This window comes from Carcharhinus amblyrhynchos, chromosome 3, assembly GCF_965287045.1.
Source record: "Carcharhinus amblyrhynchos chromosome 3, sCarAmb.v2.hapA, whole genome shotgun sequence".
Lineage (NCBI taxonomy): Eukaryota > Metazoa > Chordata > Chondrichthyes > Carcharhiniformes > Carcharhinidae > Carcharhinus > Carcharhinus amblyrhynchos.
The window spans coordinates 133,207,646-133,229,406 of NC_137326.1; the positions used below are offsets into that span (position 1 = coordinate 133,207,646).

General features: G+C 45.8%; 1 protein-coding gene across 4 annotated transcripts in view; it reads left to right on the forward strand.

Annotated features, from left to right (window-relative positions):
* The window catches only part of LOC145341139 (neprilysin-like), a 216,495-nt gene that overhangs the window by 90,830 nt on the left and 103,904 nt on the right, over positions 1–21,761 (forward strand). For all 4 annotated transcript variants that reach the window (XM_080186028.1, XM_080186027.1, XM_080186029.1 and 1 more), the window contains exons 5-6: positions 20,218–20,298; positions 20,901–20,996. In XM_080186028.1, the coding sequence (XP_080042154.1) occupies positions 20,218–20,298; positions 20,901–20,996 (177 nt within the window). The remainder of the gene's footprint in view (positions 1–20,217; positions 20,299–20,900; positions 20,997–21,761) is intronic.

Here is a 21,761-nt window from a genome sequence, read left to right on the forward strand (position 1 = left end):
ATTGGCACAGGCTTGGAGGGCTGAAGGGCCTGTTCCTGTGCTGTACTTTTCTTTGCTCCTTGTTCTCTGAGTTCCCCTTGAGAGGCTGGGGGAGGCAAGAGGGGGTGCCCCTTGGGCAGTGCCAGCCTGGCACCTGCCACTGCCTGAGGGGCACACTGGCACTGCTCACTGGATACTGGGCAGCGCCAAGGGGAAGGGGCCAGACGTGGCAAGGCATATTGAGGGGGGGGGGGATCAGTGAGGTGGCACCCACTACCATTCTGCATGTGGGATAAGTTGGGGAGGGAGTGAGAGGGCTGTCATCGGTGGGGGGTGGTCAGGACTGATCATTGATTCGGGCTTGGTCGGGGGAGATCAAGGCTGGCCTGGGGAAATCATGTGAGAACACCATTCACCAGGCACACAGCACATACTGTTACAACTCGGCCAACCTTGTCTACCTGATACGCTGCAGGAAAGGATATCCCGAGGCAGGGTACATTGGGGAAACCATGCAGAGACTATGGCAACGGATGAATGAACACCGCTCGACATTGGTGAGGCAGGAGGGTTCTCTTCCTGTTGGGGAACACTTCAGCAGTCACAGGCATTCAGCCTCTGATCTTCGGGTAAACATTCTCCAAGGTAGCCTTCACAACACACAACGCACACATGAAGACGGCCTCAACCGGGATCTTGGGTTCATGTCACACTATCTGTAACCCCCATGATGTGCCTGGGGCTTGCAAAATCTCACTAACTGTCCTGGCTGGAGACAATACACATCTCTTTAACCTGTGCTTAACCCTCTCTCCACTCACATAGTCTGTGCCTGTAAAGACTCGCATTCCAACCATTATTTTGTAAATTGAGTTTGTGTCTTTATATACCCTTTTCGATGTGAATCAGTCTGAGGCACTCTGCATTACACAATGTGTTGGAGATTTATGCAGGGAAGTATTCCCAAAAGACAGGAGGGAAATTCTCCTGGTTTCTCATCCGTTGGGCACTTGGCTTTGTTTTGGCAGAATCCTAGCCTTAGTTTTTACAAAAATAATCTGTCTTCACATTGCTTTATGAACATGGGGATTGGAATATTCTGACCATTCACATCCAGTTGCCACTGCAAGCGAGGATGGAGAATTTGGCATTCAGCAGAATCTCCATTCACTGCAACGGGATCAGAAAATCTCACCAATGTGAATGGCCAGAAAATTCCCCCCCAGAATCAGGAGGTGGAATAGGCTAGATGGCCCTTCAAACCTACTCCACCACTCAATCGGATTTTCATTCATCTCCTTTCTCAATTCCATCTCTCCTATATCCATTAATTCCCTCATTACCCAAAACTCTATCAACCTCTGTCTTTAATACACTCAGTAAATAGTCTCACCTGATGAAGGAGCAGCATTCTGAAAGCTCGTGATTCCTACTGGACTTTAACCCGGAGTCCCACACACCCCACTTACCCACTCCAGTCCAACACTGGCGTCTCCACATCATTGAATGTACTACTGAACCCTTTGGGGTAGAGAATCCCAAAGGTTTGCAACCCTCTAAGCAAAGAAATTTCTTCTTACCTCAATCCTAAATGATTGGCCCTTGACCATGATCCAAACTAGTCTCTTGTTTGAGGCTAGTTAGCCAGAGAAAGGAATCTATCAACCTTTTACCTTGCTGTGTCCCCTCAAAATCCTCATTAATTTCAATGAAATCACCTCTCATTCTCCAAAACTCTTTAGGCTCAATCTACACCGAGGGTACAGAAATCATTTTCTACATTCAGCAACGGATGAAATTTTGTTCTATTTTCAGTCCCCATTACTTTTGCTGCATCCTTGTTATTTTAGCTCGAGCAGTTTTTACACATTAGTGCTTGACCGCGGAACCATAAATTGTGGTGAGGCGGCAGGTGCTGCAATCCAATTGGATTATTTTTAGAATTTGTTTGCAGGCTGTGTAGGAATTGCTCAGTGCAAGGACTGGTCAGTGGAAACATTCGGCTGGTCACATTCAAAGAAAATGTAATTTTAGTTACTGGAATGAAGTATTAGTGCAATTCAGCCAAGCACATTGCCACCATCAAAGAAAGATGTGCGCCTTCTATTTTGGGCAATGTTGCATTTCTATAGAGACAATAGTGTTCAGACACAGAAAGAAGCCCTTTGGCCCATAATACCTGGGTCAGGTCTTCATAGAATCCTTACAGTGCAAAAGGACGCTATTTGATGCATCATGTCTGCACCGATCACAATCCCCCCCCAGGCCCTATTCTCATAACCCCACACGTTTACTAATTCCCCTGACGCTAGGGTCTGTTTAGCATGGCCAATCAACCTAACCCACACATCTTTGGACTGTGTGGGAAGCACCTGGACGAAACCCACGCAGACACAGGGAGAAAGTGCAAACTCCGCACAGTCAGTGCGAGGCCAGAGTTGAACCTGTGCCCCCGGCGCTGCGAGGCAGCAGTGCTAACCACAGTACCACCGTGCTGCCCACAAGTATATGTAATGACCTCAACGAGGACCATGAGGTTGGCATCTTGGAATATGAGATCCATGATTGAGGTAATGATTGCTTAATCCAATCAGGGAATCTCATCTGTGTATATTATGAGGAGTGTCAGGTCCATTGGCCCTACCCTCATATCCCTACACATTTACCCACTAATCCCTCTAACCTATGCATCTCAGGGCACTAAGGGTAATTTTTGGCATGGCCAATCAACCTAACCCGCACATCTTTGGACTGTGGGAGGAAACCAGAGTACCTGGAGAAAACCCACGCAGAGAAAACCCAAGGAGAATGTGCAAACTCCACACAGACACTCTGGATTCTGACTTTGTACCTTAAACACTCTAATGAATGGAGACAAGTTTGTAAATAAACCCACCAGCCTATAAGGAGCTTTTTCACTACCCATATGATCCCAGTTCCCTTCTCTTTCCCTATAACCTTGTAAATATTTTTGCTTTTACATTTAAGACCAGTTCAAAGCAATCCCGAATTTGCACAACTCTTAATCAACTGATGAACCAACACATGGAGCTGTGCAGAGCAGAGTTGGAAGGATAAAACATAAGAAATTAGAGCATGAGTAAGACTGATCGGTCCTCAAAACTGCTCCGTCTTCCAATAAGATGATGATATAACTGATTGTAGCCTTAACTCCTCTTCACTACCTGTCTCCCATAACCTTGAGTCCTCATAGAATCATAGAACCCCTACAGAACAGAAAGGGGCCTGACCCTCCCCACTCACTACCTAAGTCCCACATGCCCCACTTATCCACTCCTCACTAACCATCCTCAATCACCTGAACCCCCACTGACTGCCCCCATGATCACCTGATACTCTCAGTGACCTTGCACTTGACCACCAAAAACGATCCCCCATTGACCACCTCCCCGATTACCTTAACCATCAGACCACATCACCCACTACTAACCAATCCTGGCCACCTTAACCACCTCCCTCCTCCCAATCCCTGAACCACCTGGCTTGCTCCATTCTTCACAACCCCCCGCCCACCCCACCACTGACCTCCACCCTGTCCACCTCCACACCAACCTTTGGACAGATCCCCTAACCACTCGATGCCCCACACTGACCACCTCCCACCTACTGACCACTCCCCCACTGACCATCCTCCCCCCACTGGCCAACATTTCAGACCACCCAGCTCCCTAAGCCATTAATAGGTTAACACTGGCTGAGACACTAGTAGGGATGCCTGTGGCACCCGACTGCGTGGCGCTGCTGCCACAAAGCACCAGAGACCCAGGTTCGATTCCTGGCTTGGGTCACTGTCTGCGCAGAGTTTGCATGCTCCCCCCATGTCTGTGTGGGTTTCCTCCAGGTGCTCCAGTTTCCTCCCACAGTCTGAAAGGCACGCTGGTTAGGTGCTTTGGCTATGCTAAATTCTCCCTCAGTGTAACCGAACAGGTGCCAGAGTGCAGCAACTAGGGGACTTTCACAGATTCCTGGAATGTTAATGTAAGCTTACTTGTAACACTAATAAATAAACTAAACTTGTTCTGGTTTGCCATGCTGAAAATGACCCGTTTATCCTGGAACTCTGTTCTTGTTAGTGAGCCAATCCTCTATCCATGCTATTATAATACCCCCAATGTCATGAGCTCCTATCTTGTGCAGTAACCTTTCATAGCAGCCTTATGAATTCCTTCCATAAATTCAAATACATTTCATCAACTGGTCCCCCTTTATTCTGGTTCCTCCAACAATCCAAAAGACGTGCTGTTTAGGCCATGCTAAATTCTGCCTCAGTGTACACAAAACAGGAGCTAGACTGTGACAACTCAAGAAGGGTGACATGGTGGCACAGTGGTTAGCACTGCTGCCTCACAGCACCAGAGACCCGGGTTTGATTCCCGCTTGGGTCACTGTCTGTGTGGCGTTTGCACATTCCCCTCGTGTCTACGTGGGGCTGCACTGGTTTCCTCCCGCAGTCCAAAGATGTGCCGCTCAGGTGGATTGGCCATGCTAAATTGCCCCTTAGTGTTATGAGGACGAGCTGGGGTAAATGTATGGGGTTATGGAGATTGTGGATGGGATTGTGGTCAGTGCAGACTTGATTGGGCCGAATGGCCCCCTTCTGCACTGTAGGGATTCTATGTTTCTATGAATACTTGACCCAGGCATAATGGGCCTATTTCTATGTTTCTAGTCTCAAAGAGTACAATAAATTTGCCAAACACCATTTCTTTTAGACTCTGCCTGATTCTATCTTGATTTTTTAAATGTCAGCCAACTAATTAGTTTAGTTTAGTTTAGAATAGTTTAGGTTAGAGGGTCATTAGATTGGTTCCACTGGTCAGCACAACATCGAGGGCCGAAGGGCCTGTACTGCGCTGTAATGTTCTATGTTCTATGTAATTACTTAATAATGGTTTCTAGCTTTTGCCAAAAATGAATGTTAGGTGAATGACCCTGTAGCTCCTTGTATTCCGTCTCCCTCATTTTTTCAATAGAGGTGTTACATTTATGGTTTTCCAATCAGTTGGGATCTTTCCAAATCTGGTCCGGTTGGAAGTCTCAGACTTGTTGACTCCCAAGATGCCGTGAGTTAACTGCCAAAACTATAGGAGGTCACAAATGTACATCCAAATGACCTCAAGACAGGAGGCTAAAAGCAAAGCACTGTGGATGCTATAATCTCAAACAAAAACAGAAAATGGTTGGAAAATCTCAGCAAGTCTGGCAGCAAGAGCAAAGAGAGAATAGAGCCAAAATTTCAAATCTGGATGAACCTTTATCAGAGCTAAAGACAAAGAATGTAGGGTGAGATTTATTCTGTAAGGGTGGGAGGGGGTGGTTGGTGTAATTGACCAAGATGCCTTAGACAAGAAGACAAAGGGAATGTAAATGGTGGAGATAAAGGCTGAGAATGATACTAATAGCGTCCATTAAGAGATCGAAATGTGCAAGTTAGCAGAACAAATGTGCAGAGTGTCAAAGGACAACCTTATCATCTCACAGTGCAAGTCTTGTTACAAAGCAAATTGTGTTTCTGCTGAAGGCTTCAAGGAGAAACATCGAACTAGCTATGCTCGCCAGTTAGATTTTTCCTATTAAATTGGTGAATACTGAACACCTCTGCATGACACTGTTCAGCTCATTTACAGTGGACAGCTGATCCAGAACACTGGAGATTCGAGTTCATTTCTGCCTTTCTGTTAATCATTTAATATCTCCATGATTAACTCCAATCACTAAACAATAATACCTCAGCAATGTTCACTGCTGGGAATGATTTGCTAGCCTTAGTTCTTTGAATTAAATCCTCACTCTGAAAAACAAACCCCAGAACATGTACAGTATCTATACTTTTAGACAGTGCATGCTCTTTACTCTTACTTAGGGAATTGTAGGGTGTTACTATAGCGTTGTTGTGCTCATTTGAATTTTATTAAGTTATGTTCTGATAGACAAGGGAATTAAGGGTTATGGGGAGAAAGCAGGAAAGTGGAACTGATTCAATTCAGATCAACCATGATCTTATTGAATGGCGGGGGGCAGGCTCAAAGGGCTAGATGGCCTACTCCTGCTCCTATTTCTTATGTTCTTATGTAGAATTTCATAGCACAGAAACAGGCCATTCAGTGCAGTGAGTTCACACCAATGTTTCTACTCCATACAAGAACTGCCTGGCACTTCCCCTGGTGGTGCCTGGGTATGACCCTCCCCTGCCTGAGACAAACACTCACCTGAACCGCTCTGCTGGGTTCTGCCCACCAGGTATATGCTGTGGGAGACCTGCCATGATTCACACTGATGTGAATGGACAATCTAACTGGGGAAATATTAATTATAAAGGCCGGATAGTTATATTTAAATGTATTTGAATGGGGAAACTTGACGTTCAACATTGGGATTCCTGTTACTTCATTGGCGGTGATAATCGGAATGGGAAATCCCACTGGCATAAACTGCCTTTTGGGACTCCTGTAGGATTTCCCATTCCTGCCATTGATCTTGTCCTTGAAATCTCCCCTATCCTGAAAGCGTCGCATCTGTTCACATTATCCAGGAAGTTTAAAACCAGTAAAACCTATCCAGGAAGTGTTAAAGCTGTCAAGGAACTGTCAAAGATACTCAGTGAGTTGGCATGGCGGACCTAAGGGTGGTAGATGGGGCCGTAGGTTGGCACTAAGTTGGCATAGGGGTATGGGTGCCAGGGGGGCATGTGGGAGTGTGGATTGTTTTAGGTTGGCTCAGGTGGGGCACAGAGAATGTATGTGCTGGTGGAAGGGGTGAGGGTGAAGAATGACCGCTAAAGGATGCTTTTTGTTTTATTATTATTTTCATTTATTTAAACACAGAACAGAGACAGGTCTTGCACCCAGCCCACCTCTGTGCCCCGCAGTCTCTGCTCTCATTGCCGGGTTGCCCGCCCTGACTCCTGTTCCACCCCACCCAATCTTACTCCTGGCCAGAAACTGGAGGTGCGGGTAGCCATTTTTAAAGGCCTGAGCCTTGGGGGTGAAAATCTGGGCCTCAGAGTCTCTACGAACTACAGCAAAAAGAATGCAAGGCCAAAACTACAGCAATAGCTCCCAATGCAAAACCAGTGATTTTCAGCAGCTGGCTGGAGGAAATTTACAGAGTGCAAATTATTTACATAAAATTAATCTCAGTCACTTACAGCAGAGTGCGCGCGAGGTGTGATTGACCCAGTACTTTCCAGTCTGGATGGTAAAATAGTGTGTTTTTAGTTCAGGTTTATTTATTAGTGTCACAAATAGGTTTATATTAACACTACAATGGAGTTACTGTGAAAATCCCCTAGTTGCCACGCTCTGGTGCCTGTTCGGGTACACTGAGGGAGAATTTAGCATGACCGATGAACCTAACTAGCACATCTTTCGGACTGTGGGAGGAAATAGGAGCATCCGGAGGAAACCCACGCAGACACGGGGAGAATGAACTTGAATTGCTCCCAATGCAAAACCTCAAATTGAACTCGCCTGCAATACCTGATATCCCTGCTGCAGAATAGGAGATTTACATTAAAAGGTATTCTTGACGATGAGAACTTGCTGGACCCTTGAAGTTGAGGCCCGATATAAAATTTCTGACAACCTTGTAATCGTAACCACCTTGGTATGCCACCTTGCTGCTTTCTCGGTCACAGACCAGACAAGGAAATCTATGCACCACTCTGACAAAAGATTACCCAGACACAAAGCATTGGCTCTACTCTCTCTCCATAGATGCTGTCAGACCTGCTGAGATTTTCCAGCATTTTCCGTTTTTGTTTCAGATTCCAGCACCTGCAGTATTTTGCGTTCATATTCTGGAAATCTACGCCGTCATTTCACAATGCTGCTAACTATGGTTTGTAAGCACCATTCTCATCTCTGAGTCAGAGGGAGTGAGTTCAAATCCCGCACCGAGCGCTTGAGCACAAAATCGAGGTTGGTGCTCCCTGTACAGTGCTGATGGAGTGCTGCACTGTCAGAGGTGGAGTCTTTCAGATGGAAGTAGCAACACAATGCCCTGTCTATCATAGAATCTCTACAGTGCAGAAGGAGGACATTCAGCCCATTGATCCTGGACCCACAACAATCCCAACCAGGTCATATCCCCATAACCTCACATATTTACCCTACTAATTCCCCTGACTCTAAGGGGCAATTTACCATGGCCAATCCATCCAACCTGCACATCTTTGGACTGTGGGATTGGCCATGCAGGTTAGGTGGCTTGGCCATGCTAAATTGCCCCTTAATATCCAAAGATAGGGGGATTAGCGATTTAATTATGTTGGGTTATGGAGATTGGGCCTAGGTTATACGTTGTGTTAGAGAGTCAGCGCAGACTCGATAAGCTAAATGGCTTCCTTCTGCACTGTCGGGATTCTATGATGTTTGGGAGGAAACCGGAGCACCTCGAGGAAGCCCACACGGACAAGGGGAGAACGTGCAGAATCCACACAGACAGTGACCCAAGTCCAGAATTGAACCCGTATCCCTGGCACTGTGAGGCAGCAGTGCTAACCACTGTGCCATCATACCACACACATAGAGCATCGTCTAGAATCATTCCAAAGATGGTAAGGAGAGCTCTTTGTGGTGCCCAGTCAATATTTATCCCTCAGCCACCGTCACTAAAATAGATAATCTGATTATTTATCTGCTTATTGCTTGTACTGGCTTGTTGCACACAAATTAGCTGCCACTTTTCTGATATTACAACAGTGATGACACTTCAGAAGTACTTCATTGGCTGTAAAGCACATTGAGCGTGCTGAGGAGGTTAAAGGGGTTATAAAATGCACAGTTTTATTCTTTCCTCACAAAACCCTCCTTAGTGAATGAATGCAAGAGAAGGAATTTAAAGTAGGTGATAGAGGTCTTGCCCACCAGCTGAAGAGCCAGCAAGAGCCCCGTGTCGCCTCTTTCCGGGAAGGCCTGACATAGTAAGGTACTTAACTCGCCTTGCTGGCAGGGGTGGTACAGTGGCACAGTGGTTAGCACTGCTGCCTCACAGCATCGGGGTCCCAGGTTCAATTCTGGCGTCGGGTGGTTGCGTGGAGTTTGCACATTCGCCCTGTGTCTGCGTGGGTTTCCTCTGGGTGCCCCGGTTTCCTCCCACACTCCAAAGATGTGTAGATTAGATTGATTGGCCATGGCAAATTTCCCCTTTTCTAAAGATATGCACTTTAGGTGGAGTAGCCATGATCAATGTGTGAGGGATTGGGACTAGGTAGAGTGCGCTTTTGGACAGTTGATGCCAACTCAATAGCCCGAATGGCCTCTCCAGCACTTGGAAGGATTCTACGCTTCAAAGGTTCCCCTGGAGGTGGTGGTCCTGCCTAGCGAGAGGTTCCGACCAACCAGAGGCCAATAACTCTCCATTGCTCAGCAGCACCACTGGGGAGGTGGTGGCTGCTGCCGGTAATGCACGTATCCAAAGCCAGGATCACTGAGGGGGCTGGCGGCAAGGGAAACACAGAGTGAGGATACGGTGGATCGAAGCGGTCAACAGAAAGAAGTGGCTCTCAGCAAACCCCCCCAACTTCCCCACACCACCCATCTGATGCCTGGTCCCTTGATCAGGCACCAGAAACCCACAAGCAACCTTGGAAGAATTTATGTTCAGATTTCCCACATGCCAAATGCCCCACCCACCGTTGCGTTAATGCTGGTAGCAGCACAATAAAAACGTAGAAAGCAGAAATAGGCCATTCGGCCCCTCAAGCCTTCTCCCCCCTTCATTTTGATCATGGCTGGTCATCGAACTCAATAATCTAACCCTTCTCTCCCGCCCCTCCCCACCCCCCCCCCCCCAACATATACCTTGACCCCTTTAGCCCCAAGAACTACATCCAATTTCTTCTTAAAATCACACAATGTTTTGACCTCAGCTACATTCTGTGATAGTGAATTCCACACATTCACCACCCTCGGGGTGAAGGAACTTCTCCTCACCTCACCTCAGTCCTAAAAGGGTTACTTATCCTCAAACTATGACCGCCCCCACCCTCTTCCCTAGTTCTGGACGAAAGAACGAGGCCATTAGTCATTAATGGTTCCCCTTAAAGTTTATTTATTAGTCACAAATCAGGCTTACATTAACACTGCAATGAGATTGCTGTGACATTCTCCTAGTCGCCACAGTCCGGCGCCTGTTCAGGTCAATGCACCTAACCAGCACGTCTTTCAGAATGTAGGAGGAAACTGGAGCACCCAGAGGGAACCCACGCAGACACGGGGAGAACGTGCAAACTCCACACAGACAGTGACCCAAGCTAGGAATGGAACCCAGGTCCCTGGCACTGGGAAGCAGCAGTGCGAACCACTGTGCCACCGTGCCACCTACTTCAGAGCCTCAATTGCCGGTGTTTGGGGATGGTGGTTGAGGGCGGTGGGGGATGGTGGTTGGGGGGTGGGAGGTTGTTGGGGAGGAGGAGGCGGCTATGGGAGGCCGTCCACAAGCCTTCCAGCTGCTGAGTTAATCGGAGTAGAAGGGGAAAGTGCCTTGGTCCCCACCCCAACATCTTCCAACTCAATAGAAACCCCACTACCATCAAACCCACCACAGAGGAGGACACTAAATGTCACTCCACATCACGGAGAACCTTCATCGTCCGATGCTAATTAGAGTGAGAATGTACCATAGAAATTAATTTGAAGGTTAAGCTGCAAATGCGTTCGAACAATGTTTGAAATTTTGCAGTGGAAACAGTCGTACTTTTCTGTGTATTGTCACTTCTTTTGTTGCTATGGGAACTACAAGCAGGCTTTGCAACCTTCTCTCTCCTCAGCAGATCGGTGCCTTGTTAATCTATGAAAATTGTGGCTGTAGCTGTGAGGCATTTGCAAATACAGGTGATTAAAATGTCAAACTGAAGTGAAGCTTTTTGCAGGCACTGGAGCCACTTTGTGCTATTTGTTGAAAATGATCATCTTAAACTGGAGAGAGTTTTGTTTTCAAACCTGGTGTTGAAACGTTGCTGGTGTTTTGTTTTGGTTATGACACCTCTACCGATTGCCGGTAAGAGTGCTATAAATTCCGGAGATTACCTTCACAATCCAACGTGTGGTTTACTCCTTTTGAGTCTCACCAGGAGGTTTGTGTGCCAATTTTGAGGCCCGCTTGAGTGGGAGGTTTGTGCCCCCATTCTGTGCCAGTGTGAATGAGATGGTTCATGCGCCCCATTTGTAGCCTCCCCATAAGATTAAGTTTATTTGTTTGAGTCACAAGTAGGCTTACATTAACTCTGCAGCAAAGTTACTGTGAAAATCGCCTAGTTGCCACACTCCGGCGCCTGTTCGGGTTACACTGAGGGAGAATTTAGCATGGCCAATACACCTAACCAGCACGTCTTTCGGACTGTGGGAGGAAACCGGAGCGCCCAGAGGGAACCCAGGCAGACACAGGGAGACCATGCAGACTCCGCATTGTAATGACTTCAATCAGGCTATTAAAGTTGGCCTATTGGGGTATGAACTCTCTGATTAAGGATCCAATTGATGGACCAGTCAGCGAGTCTTTGGCTTGTACTTAACCATGGGTGTCTGTTCCTCTGACACCCCCACCCCCCCGAAGATAGATTGCTAACTGATAGCACTCTGTGTACCACTGTAAATAAAGAGATTTTGGTGAGGGACTTCTACGTCCATAGACTTATTACATGCACGGACAGTGACCCAAGGCAGGAATTGAACCTGTGTCCCTAACGCTGTGAAGCATCATTGCTAACCACTGTGCCACCGTGCTGCCCAATATAACCTACGCAAGTTTTTATTCATCATCTCACTAAACCCTCCCTCCATAGCACCAAGTCCTGAAAAAAAATCCAGTCCCATGTACAAAACAAACTGCAGATTACCTGTAATTCTAGTTAAGAGTGATAAACAATGAGGACGTTGTTTCAAGAACTCATTGCTGGAAGGGAACCTGAGTTGCTGCCAATACATTTGAGAAAATGGTCAACACATTCCCTGTTGGCAGTCAGTAAAACATCCAGACACCACTGTTCACTCACAAAATCTTGGCAAATGCATTATTTGTTTTATGACAACTGCATCAGAAAACATCTGAGGAAGCTAAATCAAAAGATCCAGCGGTGAAGTTACATCATACAGGCAGATTTTAGCCATCTAATTGTCCTGGGTCCTCGTAAGGGATCCTTTTTGATTATTGTGGGGAGAGGGGACAAGATGGCATGCTGGTGCTTCAGCTCTCTTGTACATTGTTTCATAGGATCCCTGCAGGAGGCCATTCAGCCCATCGTGCCTGCACTGACAATCATCCTACCCATCCCCGCAACCCAGTGTATTTACCCTGCAAACCCCTCATCACTAAGGGTCAATTTAGCATGACCAATCAACCTAACCTGCACACCTTTGGGATGTGGGAGTAAACTGGAGCACTCGGAGGAAACCCACCCAGAGAAAATGTGCAACCTCCACACCATCACCTGAGGCCAGAATCGAACCCGGGTCCCTGGCACTGTGGGGCAGCAGTGCTAACCACTGTGCCATCGTGCTGCAGAGGTTGTAAGATGGGAGAAGATGACAGAGGTTTAGCGGACAGTCCTGGAACACTGAACAAAGAAGTGCCATAGATTGATAAATAGTGAGGAAGAGTCAAGCAGAAGATTCCCTTGGATTATCTGGTCAGTTACCAAACTTCTTCCTGCATTGCCATGGAGCCCCAGAGGCCAGAGAGGCACACACTCTATCACTCTAACCTCACTGGACTTGCAATTCAACCATTATATTGCAATTGTATCTTTGCCATGTTTGTGAATCCATCTCTGCACTCACCTGATGAAGGAAAGCTCGTGATTCCAAATAAACATATTGGACTTTAACCTGGTGTTGTGAGACTTCTTACTGGGCCTATCCCAGTCCAATGTCGGCATCTCCACATCCACACTGGACAAAATAGAGAATAGAGGTTCAGAATTGCATGCACACTGAAGTACAATTATGGATTGGGTGTCAAATGTTGTAGTTGCGTTAATTTACACAAAGTAGCACTGGTTCAGAAGCTGTTGACAGAAACATGGATGTCTCCGATAACCAAACTCTGCAGTGTTTGGTCCTACTTATGATTCATGATTTTCAAATTTCTCTCCTACAGTGTATCATTTGGGAGGGAATGAGGGGTAAGGGCAAAGGAGTGGGAGTAAGAGCCAGCGTAGGTACAATGAGCTGAATGGCCTCTTTCTGCTGTGGGTGAGATTTTCCAGCCCTTCCTGCCGGCACGATTTTACGACCTTACCGAAGGTGAGTCTGGTTCCTCGGTGGCAGGGCGAGTAAGCCGTGCAAAATGTCTCAGACATTGACAGGACCAGGAGATCCCCCCAGCAGCCAATGGTGAGCTGCTTCCACTGGGGAGTACATGCCACGGTGCGACAGAACATAGAACATAGAACATTACAGCGTGGAACAGGCCCTTCGGCCCACAATGTTGCGCCGACCAGTCTTATTTTTTAAAAAAAAACATTGACCCACTAATCTAAACCAATCCCTTTTCGTCCATAAACCTATCCACGGATCTCTTAAACGCCCCCAAACTAGGCGCATTTACAACTGCAGCAGGCAGGGCATTCCAGTCCCTCACCACCCTCTGGGTAAAGAACTTACCCCTGACATCCGTCCTATAACTACCCCCCCTTAATTTAAAGCCATGCCCCCTCGTGCTAGATTTCTCCATCCGAGGAAACAGGCTATCACCATCCACCCTATCTAAACCTCTAATCATCTTATATGTTTCTATAAGATCCCCTCTTAGCCGCCTTCTTTCCAGTGAAAACAACCCCAAATCCCTCAGTCTCTCCTCATAGGACCTCCCCTGCATACCAGGCAACATCCTGGTAAACCTCCTCTGCACCCTCTCCAAAGCCTCCACATCCTTCCTGTAATGTGGGGACCAGAACTGCACACAGTACTCCAAGTGCGGCCGCACCAGAGTTGTGTACAGTTGCAACATGACGCTGCGACTCCTAAATTCAATCCCCCTACCAATAAACGCCAAGACACCGTACGCCTTCTTAACAACCTGCCCCCGTCTCTATCCTATGGCACAGTTAGTCCTACAATCTGCGCGAGTTCTGTTCTTCAATTCAGGGCCATTTCTTCATTTCGAATTCCACCCAATGGATTTCGTCAGATTATTAGGTTGTGGAATGCAGTGGCAAGATACAAAGCACTTTGAGATATTTACAGCTATGACAAGACGTCTTGCATTTTTGACTCAGTCTTCATACCAAAGCATGAGAGAATTTATTCTGATTTTGAAATGTAAAAGTTAATTAGCTTTAGTTTAGTTCCACCATTTCTCAGGCAGTGTTGAGATGAGGAGAAATATTTTCATATGCCTTTCTGATGGCTTCCCAAAATATAAAGGATGGTGAGGGGGTGATGGCTGCAACAGAGGGCAGTATTTAAATGCCTTGCTTATGCAGGTGAGATTCCAAGATGGCTCCCTCTATATTTTCATGGATATTGGTCTGGTGGAAGCCCAGTTGGAATGGTGCCCTTTATAAATAGGCCTTTAGTTTAGGCCTGCCCTCTTTCGTTGTGGAAGACCCGAGAGGGGAGGTGGCCAGGAATATCTCCATCCTCCCAGAAATAAATGGAGTCGACAGGCCATTCATTCCGGTTGGTCCATGCACCACATCAGTTCCACTGAGTCCTTCTCATCTCACCCAATCAGTTTATTTTTCTATTTCTTCCTCCTTGTGTTTATCCAGCTTTCCTTTACACACAACTGTGCTTTTTACCTCAACATCTCCCTGTGGGAACAAGTTCCATATTCGCACCACCCTCAAGGTCGAAGATGTTTTTGATGGGATTTCCATTTGTTGTATTGATAACCTTTAGTTTTGGACTTCCCAGCAAGAGGGAACATCATCTATACATCTATGCTATCAAATCCTTTCATTATCTTAAACCCCTCTCACATCTCAGCATTCACTTTTCAGGAAAAAAAAAGCAAAGATTTTCACTCTTTCCTGAGTGGTTCATCCACTCATTTCTTGTATCATCCTTCTGAACCTTTTCCAGTTTTCCCTGATGCCTCCATATCTTTTCCATAACATTGCAACCAGGACTCTTCACAGTTTGTTTAAATGTGATCTAACCATAGCTAACCATATTGATCTATACAAGTTAAGCATAACTTCACTGCTTTTCAATTTTAACTCTTTAGAAATACACTCCAGTGCTCTGTTTGCTTTTATTATGATGTGGGTATGCCGGCGTTGGACTGGCGTAAACACAGTAAAAAGTCTGACAACACCAGGTTTTAGTCCAACCTATTTATTTGATAATATACTCGCAAGCTTTCGAGGGGTTACCCTCTTCGTCAGGTGAATGGAGAGTTCTGGCCTCAGACAGAGCATATAAAGCACAGACAGCAACCTCTGCAAGACATGCCGGGTCATCGACATGGATACCATCATCACACGTGAGAATACCATCCACCAGGTACATGGTAAATACTCTTGCAACTCGGCCAACATTGTCTACCTGATACGTTGCAAGAAAGGATGTCCCGAAGCATGGTACATTGGGGAGACCATGCAGACGCTACGACAACGGATGAATGAACATCGCTCGACAGTCACCAGGCAAGACTGTTCCCTTCCTGTTGGCGAACACTTCAGTGGTCACGGGCATTCAGCCTCTGACCTTCGGGTAAGCATTCTCCAAGGCGGCCTTCACAACACACGACAGCGCAGAGTCGCTGAGCAGAGACTGATAGCCAAGTTCCGCACACATGAGGACGGTCTCAACAGGGATCTTGGGTTCATGTCGCACTATCTGTAACCCCCGTGACTTGCCTGGGTTTGCAAAACCTCACTTACTGTACTGTCTGGAGACAATACACATCTCTTTAAACTGTGATCAGTGCTCCTACCACTCACATTATCAGCCACTTCAGGTCTTGAACAGCAGGTTAGGTGTAAGGATTCGCATTTTAATCAGTAATCTCTAAACTGTCTGTGCTTTATATGCTCTGTCTGAGGCCAGAACTCTCCATTCACCTGACGAAGAGGGTAACCCCTCGAAAGCTTGCGAGTATATTATCAAATAAATAGGTTGGACTAAAACCTGGTGTTGTCAGACTTTTTACTGCTTTTATTATGCCCTTGTTGATCTGCGTTACTACTTCTAGTGACTTGTGTGTTTGTACCAGATTCCTATCTCCTCTAATCCGTCTGATGTACCTTCCTTGTTCTTCCAACTGATCTGTGCTACCTCACATTTATCTGTATTGGAGTTCATTTCTCAATTATAAACCCGTTCTGAATGTTTATCCATGTTGGTCTTGTTGCATTCTGTCTTTGTATTAATTGCAATTTGATTGAATGGATTTGAAATTCCTGTATCCCTTAGCAGAAAATTCAATAACCAGGGGGCAGAAGGGATATAGAGGCATATAACCTCATTGTACTTGAGGTCCTTAACCTACAGGGCTACAGACCAAGAGTTGGAAAGCAGATCTATGCTGGCTATCTCTTTTTCAGTTGGCAACATTTCTATATAAGTACCTTCCTTTCTTCTGACATCAAGGGAGCGAAAGCCTTCTGTTTCGGATACCAGCCAGAAGGCCTCAAAGCCAGAGATGATTGCGACTGTTGGAGGCTATTAAAGATCCACTCTCCTCCCCCAGTTTTGAATATGAACCATTTTGAAAGGATGTTCCTTTACAAGGGAACACTGCTAATCAAGAAAATTACTTAAGCAGCACATCTAGGAACTTCTTGGTTCCTAGAAGTCGGGGTTTAAATGCTGTGCAGCATTCAATTTACCTAGTCTGGTGGGAAAGGTAAAACATGTTTCCACCATTCGTCCCTGAGAAATGGACAGGAGAAGGGCTTGCATTTACTTAGCGCCTTTCTTGACCTCAGCATCTCCTGTGTTGCTTTACAAGCAATGAAGTGCTTTGAAGTGTTGTCACTAATGTAAGGCTGGGGAATGTGGCTATCAGTGTGTGCACAGCAAGATCCCACAGTCACGAGATAATGATCAGATCATCTATTTTTGGGGGTATTGGTTGAAGGATAAATATTGGCCCAAATGCCCATAATAATTGTCCTTACCTTTGAAATTGAGCTGTGGTACATTTTACAGATAAGGAATTGGTAAAAAGAATCTGGTTATATAGATGGGAACTGCACTCCAGTCGTGTAACACTGCTTCAGTACTAGCACAGACCATCTGGATTACATGTCACAGCTCCTGATGTAGGAACTGATCCAATGACATTACTGATTCACGCATAAAAGTACTACTCATTGAACGACAGCTGACACCAGCCGTTCTCAGCTTGTGAAAGTGTGATAACACAGTGTCTTTAAGAAATGTATTTTAGTCATGTTTGTGGTGCAGGGTCTGTTCAACGCACTCAGAGCTGTTTTACCTAGATCCAGCAGCTCTCTATTGTTACTACAGCGACATAATTGATCTTAATTGATTCAGTGTTTGTTTTGATCTGAACCCAATGCAGGGTTCTGTTGTTTTGTGTTTTCCCGTGGGATACAGCAGTGTGGGGCTTGATTGGGTTGATTAACAGGTAAGGCTATATGACTGGGTACAGCTAGGCTTCACTGAGAACTCAAGGCAGTCTACTTTTGGAATCTTTAGAGAGAGGTCACTTTCTCTGTATGTCTTGCTATGTCTGGTGTCTGGAGATTGGAATCTGCTAAGGGATGAATCTTTTCCTCTGACATTCTACTGTTTGGGGGCTGGAGCTTTCTTTGGAGATTGGTGCATGAGAACTAGAAGACAAGTGTCTGTATGGATCACTCTCCAGAAGTGTTAAAAGGCTGGAAATGTGAACCTACATAAGCATCTTTTGTTCCTGTGCTAACTGGTGCTGAAAAAGATTCACATCTATAAGAGATACTGCTAAATTGGAACAATAGTGGTAGCTAGCTGTTAAGAATTATATTTTGTCATGTTTAAGTATTGTAATAGGTAAAACATATGCTAATATTTTTATCATGTTCTAACTGTGCTCATAAATAAATTTTGTTTTAATAAAAGCTTCCTAGTGGGTCACTTGAACCCTACCTGGAGTGAAACACTTTATGCTCTCCCTCATGGCAAATTGAAAAGTTGGAATCTAGGCTGGCTTAATCATATGTCTTGGACTCTCATCTGGTCCTTAACAAAGTCTAAATTGTGTATGTAATAAGTTTCCAAAGGCAGAATTCCCTTCACCAAAATCCTTTTATTTACAATTCCAACAGCAGTACACAGAGTGTTATCAGTCAGCAGTCTACCTTCAGGAGTGCCAGAGGAACTGACACTCCCGGTTAAATACAAGGAAAAGAATCTCCGACTGGCCCATCAATTGGATCCTTAATGAGGGAGTTCATACTCCAGTAGGCCAACCTCAATGGCCTGATTGAAGTAATTGCAGTGTGTACACACAATACTTTATTAGAGCGAATTCAAAGCACATTGCCATGCCTGGATTATAGCTCTGTGACTTGCTTGACCTCCAAGATACCTTTGGTAGATGGCACTTTGTGATGAAAGTGCTGATTGACCTAAGAGAACTCAGATTTGAAGGTCATTCTCTTTAACTTGTTAATTTATAGCCTGTTAGCAGAGCTTGCATAGTTTGACTGCTTCTAAATTCCATCTGTCAGCAGTTGTGCAATTTACACTATCCTGTTGTACTTTTACACTTTGCACCTGCGTCCAGCACTGGAAGGTGGTAAACACACTTCAGGCCTGTTGTATGGCTAGTAGCTGGCATGAAGACTCTAATACAACACAGCTTGTGCTGCCAACCTTCCAGGATTCCCCTGTAGGCTTCAGGAAATGAAGAAGTAAATTGCTGGATGACACAGACAGAAAAATCGGGGGAATAATTGCACTTGACTTTATTTTCTTTAGGTATTTTAATTTATGGTGGCACGGTGGCACAGTGGTTAGCACTATTGCCTCATAGTTTTAAGGACCTGGGTTTGATTCTGGCCTCAACTCTCTATGTGGAGTTTGCACATTCTCCCTGTGTCTGCTTGGGTTTCCTCCGAGTGCTCTGGTTTCTTCCCACAGTCCAAAGATGTGCGGGTTAGGTGGATTGGCCATGCTAAATTGTCCCTTAGTTTGTTTGTGTGTATGAGCGTGTGCCCTATAATGGACTGGCGTCCTGTCCTGGGTATATCCTGCCTTGTGCCAGTTTCTGTCCAACTCCCCACAACCCTGAAGTAGAGTGAAGTGAAGACTTTAAATTATTAAGTCATAACAAGTATTGGAGATGGGACAGCTGTTCAACTGACAGTCAAGAATCACCCAATCAGGAAATGATAGAGAGTATTCACTTTCCAATAGGCTTTGGGAGGGCAAGGCGTCATGGCAATGAACCTGCTGGTAACCAATGCAGGGGCTTGGAGGGTGGCAAGGCAGCTGGAGCTCATGTGGTAACACATCCTGGACTACTTTGAACAAGAGTTGGCAACCTGAAACCGAACTCACCTTGTATTCCAACTACAATCATAGATAGAATCATAGGATCTCTACGGTGCAGAAAGAGGCCATTTGGCCCATTGAGCCTGCACCATCATCAATGCCACCCAGACCCTATCCCTGTAACCCCAAGTATTTACCCTGCTAATCCTCCTGACACTAAGGGTCAATTTATCACACTCGATCAACCTAACCTGCACATCTTTGGGCTGTGGAAGGAAACAGGAGCATCTGGAAGAAACTCACGCAGACACGGGGAGAATGTGCAGACAGACAGTGACCCAAGGCCGGAATCGAACCCGGGTCCCTGGCGCTCTGAGGCAGCAGTGCTAACCACTGTGCCACACCAAATCCTCTTCTCAGTGATTGACAGTCACTTTCTAAACTCAAAGTGCATTGTCAAGCCCTCAGACTTTAAAAAAGGCATTCAGAATCTTAATTAATGTCCGGACAACCTCTAAATTAAAATCCATCAAAGGGAAGGAGCACTCATCGAAATATATTCCAGGCAGCGCAGGGAAGGATATTAAATGACGTGGAGCAAGGACAGGTAAATAAAGTTGGTTCGCAGGCCGCCCAGAGTCTGCTTGAAATGTGTAACAGGTACAAGGTGCTGAATGGTGTTCCTCTTATTACTATGTTCATCAATGCTTGGATGAAACACCCACAAACCATTAAGTGGTTGTGGAAACCTTTTTCAGCAACTGACTTGAAATGTGGCTGATCTGCCTTACCCATCCTAATGCTTTCTTTTCCTTCCTGATTCTAGATGTCCTCGAGAACCCAGACCATGGAGATCCTGAAGCGATTCAGAAAGCAAAGACACTGTACAAGTCATGCACAAATCAAAGTGAGTGAGGAGACAGATTTAACTATTTTTATGTTGACCTTGATACGTCTTAACAGTTGCAGTCCAGTAATAATAAAAGATGAGGGTGGGCACGGTGGCATAGTGGTTAGCACTGCTGCCTCACGCCGCCAGGGACCTGGGTTCGATTTTGGCCTCAGGTCACTGTGCGGAGTTTGCACATTCTCCTCATGTCCGCATGGGTTTCCTCCGGGCGCTCTAGTTTCCTCCCACAGGCCTAAAGATGTGTGGGTCAGGTTAATTGGCCATGATAAATTGACCCATAGTGTCAGAGGGATTAGCAGCGTAAATATGTGGGATTGCGGGAATTGGGCCTGCGTGGGATAGTGGTCGGTGCAGACTCGATGGGCCAAAGGGCCTCCTTTTGCACTATAGGGATTCTATAAAGTCCAGTTTCCTCACAAACTCACTTTATTCTCTTTTACAACTGCACACGCACAAACCCAGTGCCACCTGTAACACCTTTATATATCCCGGTGAGTGCTATTAAACAATTAAGCTACGAATTAAGTTTAAAGTGGAAGGTTGCAGTTAACCCATTCCTAACAACACGCGCTAACACTTCTCTTTGTTTTGTACTCCAGCTGTGATTGAGAGCAAGGGTGGAGCTCCGTTAATTGACATGCTGACCGGTGTGTTTGACTGGCCGGTCGCAATGGACAACTGGAACACGATACATGGTGAGATCAGAACTGGATTTACAATATTGGACGCACTTTTGTTTTATCAAAATTGCCCAGCTGAAGAGAGAAAATCCTGACCTGTGAACAACACACAGTAACTAGTTGAGCAATAAGCAGACGCCAGACTCGCGAGTGCCAATTTGCTCCAGCTCTGTGATGGGACTACAGTCATTTGCTGAGCATGCAAATAATATGGACTCTGAAATTGGAAACTGTGGCATTGAAATTTACAGCTGATACCAATATTGAGGCCTGTGCCAAAGTTCAGGATGGCATTAAGTGGCTTGCAAGCTAGGCAGATCAATGATAAATTAAAATGACCATGGTAAAGTATAAAGCGGTGGGCGAAACAAAGAAACTACTCGTTCGTTGCAGGCTAAGATATTAAATGGGATAGAGGAATAAAAGAGGTTGGAGAAGATGGATACATAAATGGCTAAAACAAGCAGCAAGTTGAGAAGGCCAAATGATTGCAAACCAAGCACTGAAGTGCATTTGATCATAGAAGCTCTAATGATCATAGAATCCCTACAGTGCAGAAGGAGGCCTTTCGATCCATCGAGTCTACACTGACATCGATCCCACCTGGGCCCTATCCCTATAATCCCACTTATTTACCCTGATAATCCCCCTAACACTCAGGGGCAATTTAGCATGGCCAATCCACATCATTAGACTGTGGGAAGAAACCGGAGCAGCCAGAGGAAAGCCACGCAGACACGGGGAGAATGTGCACACTCCACGCAGACAGTGACCCGAGGC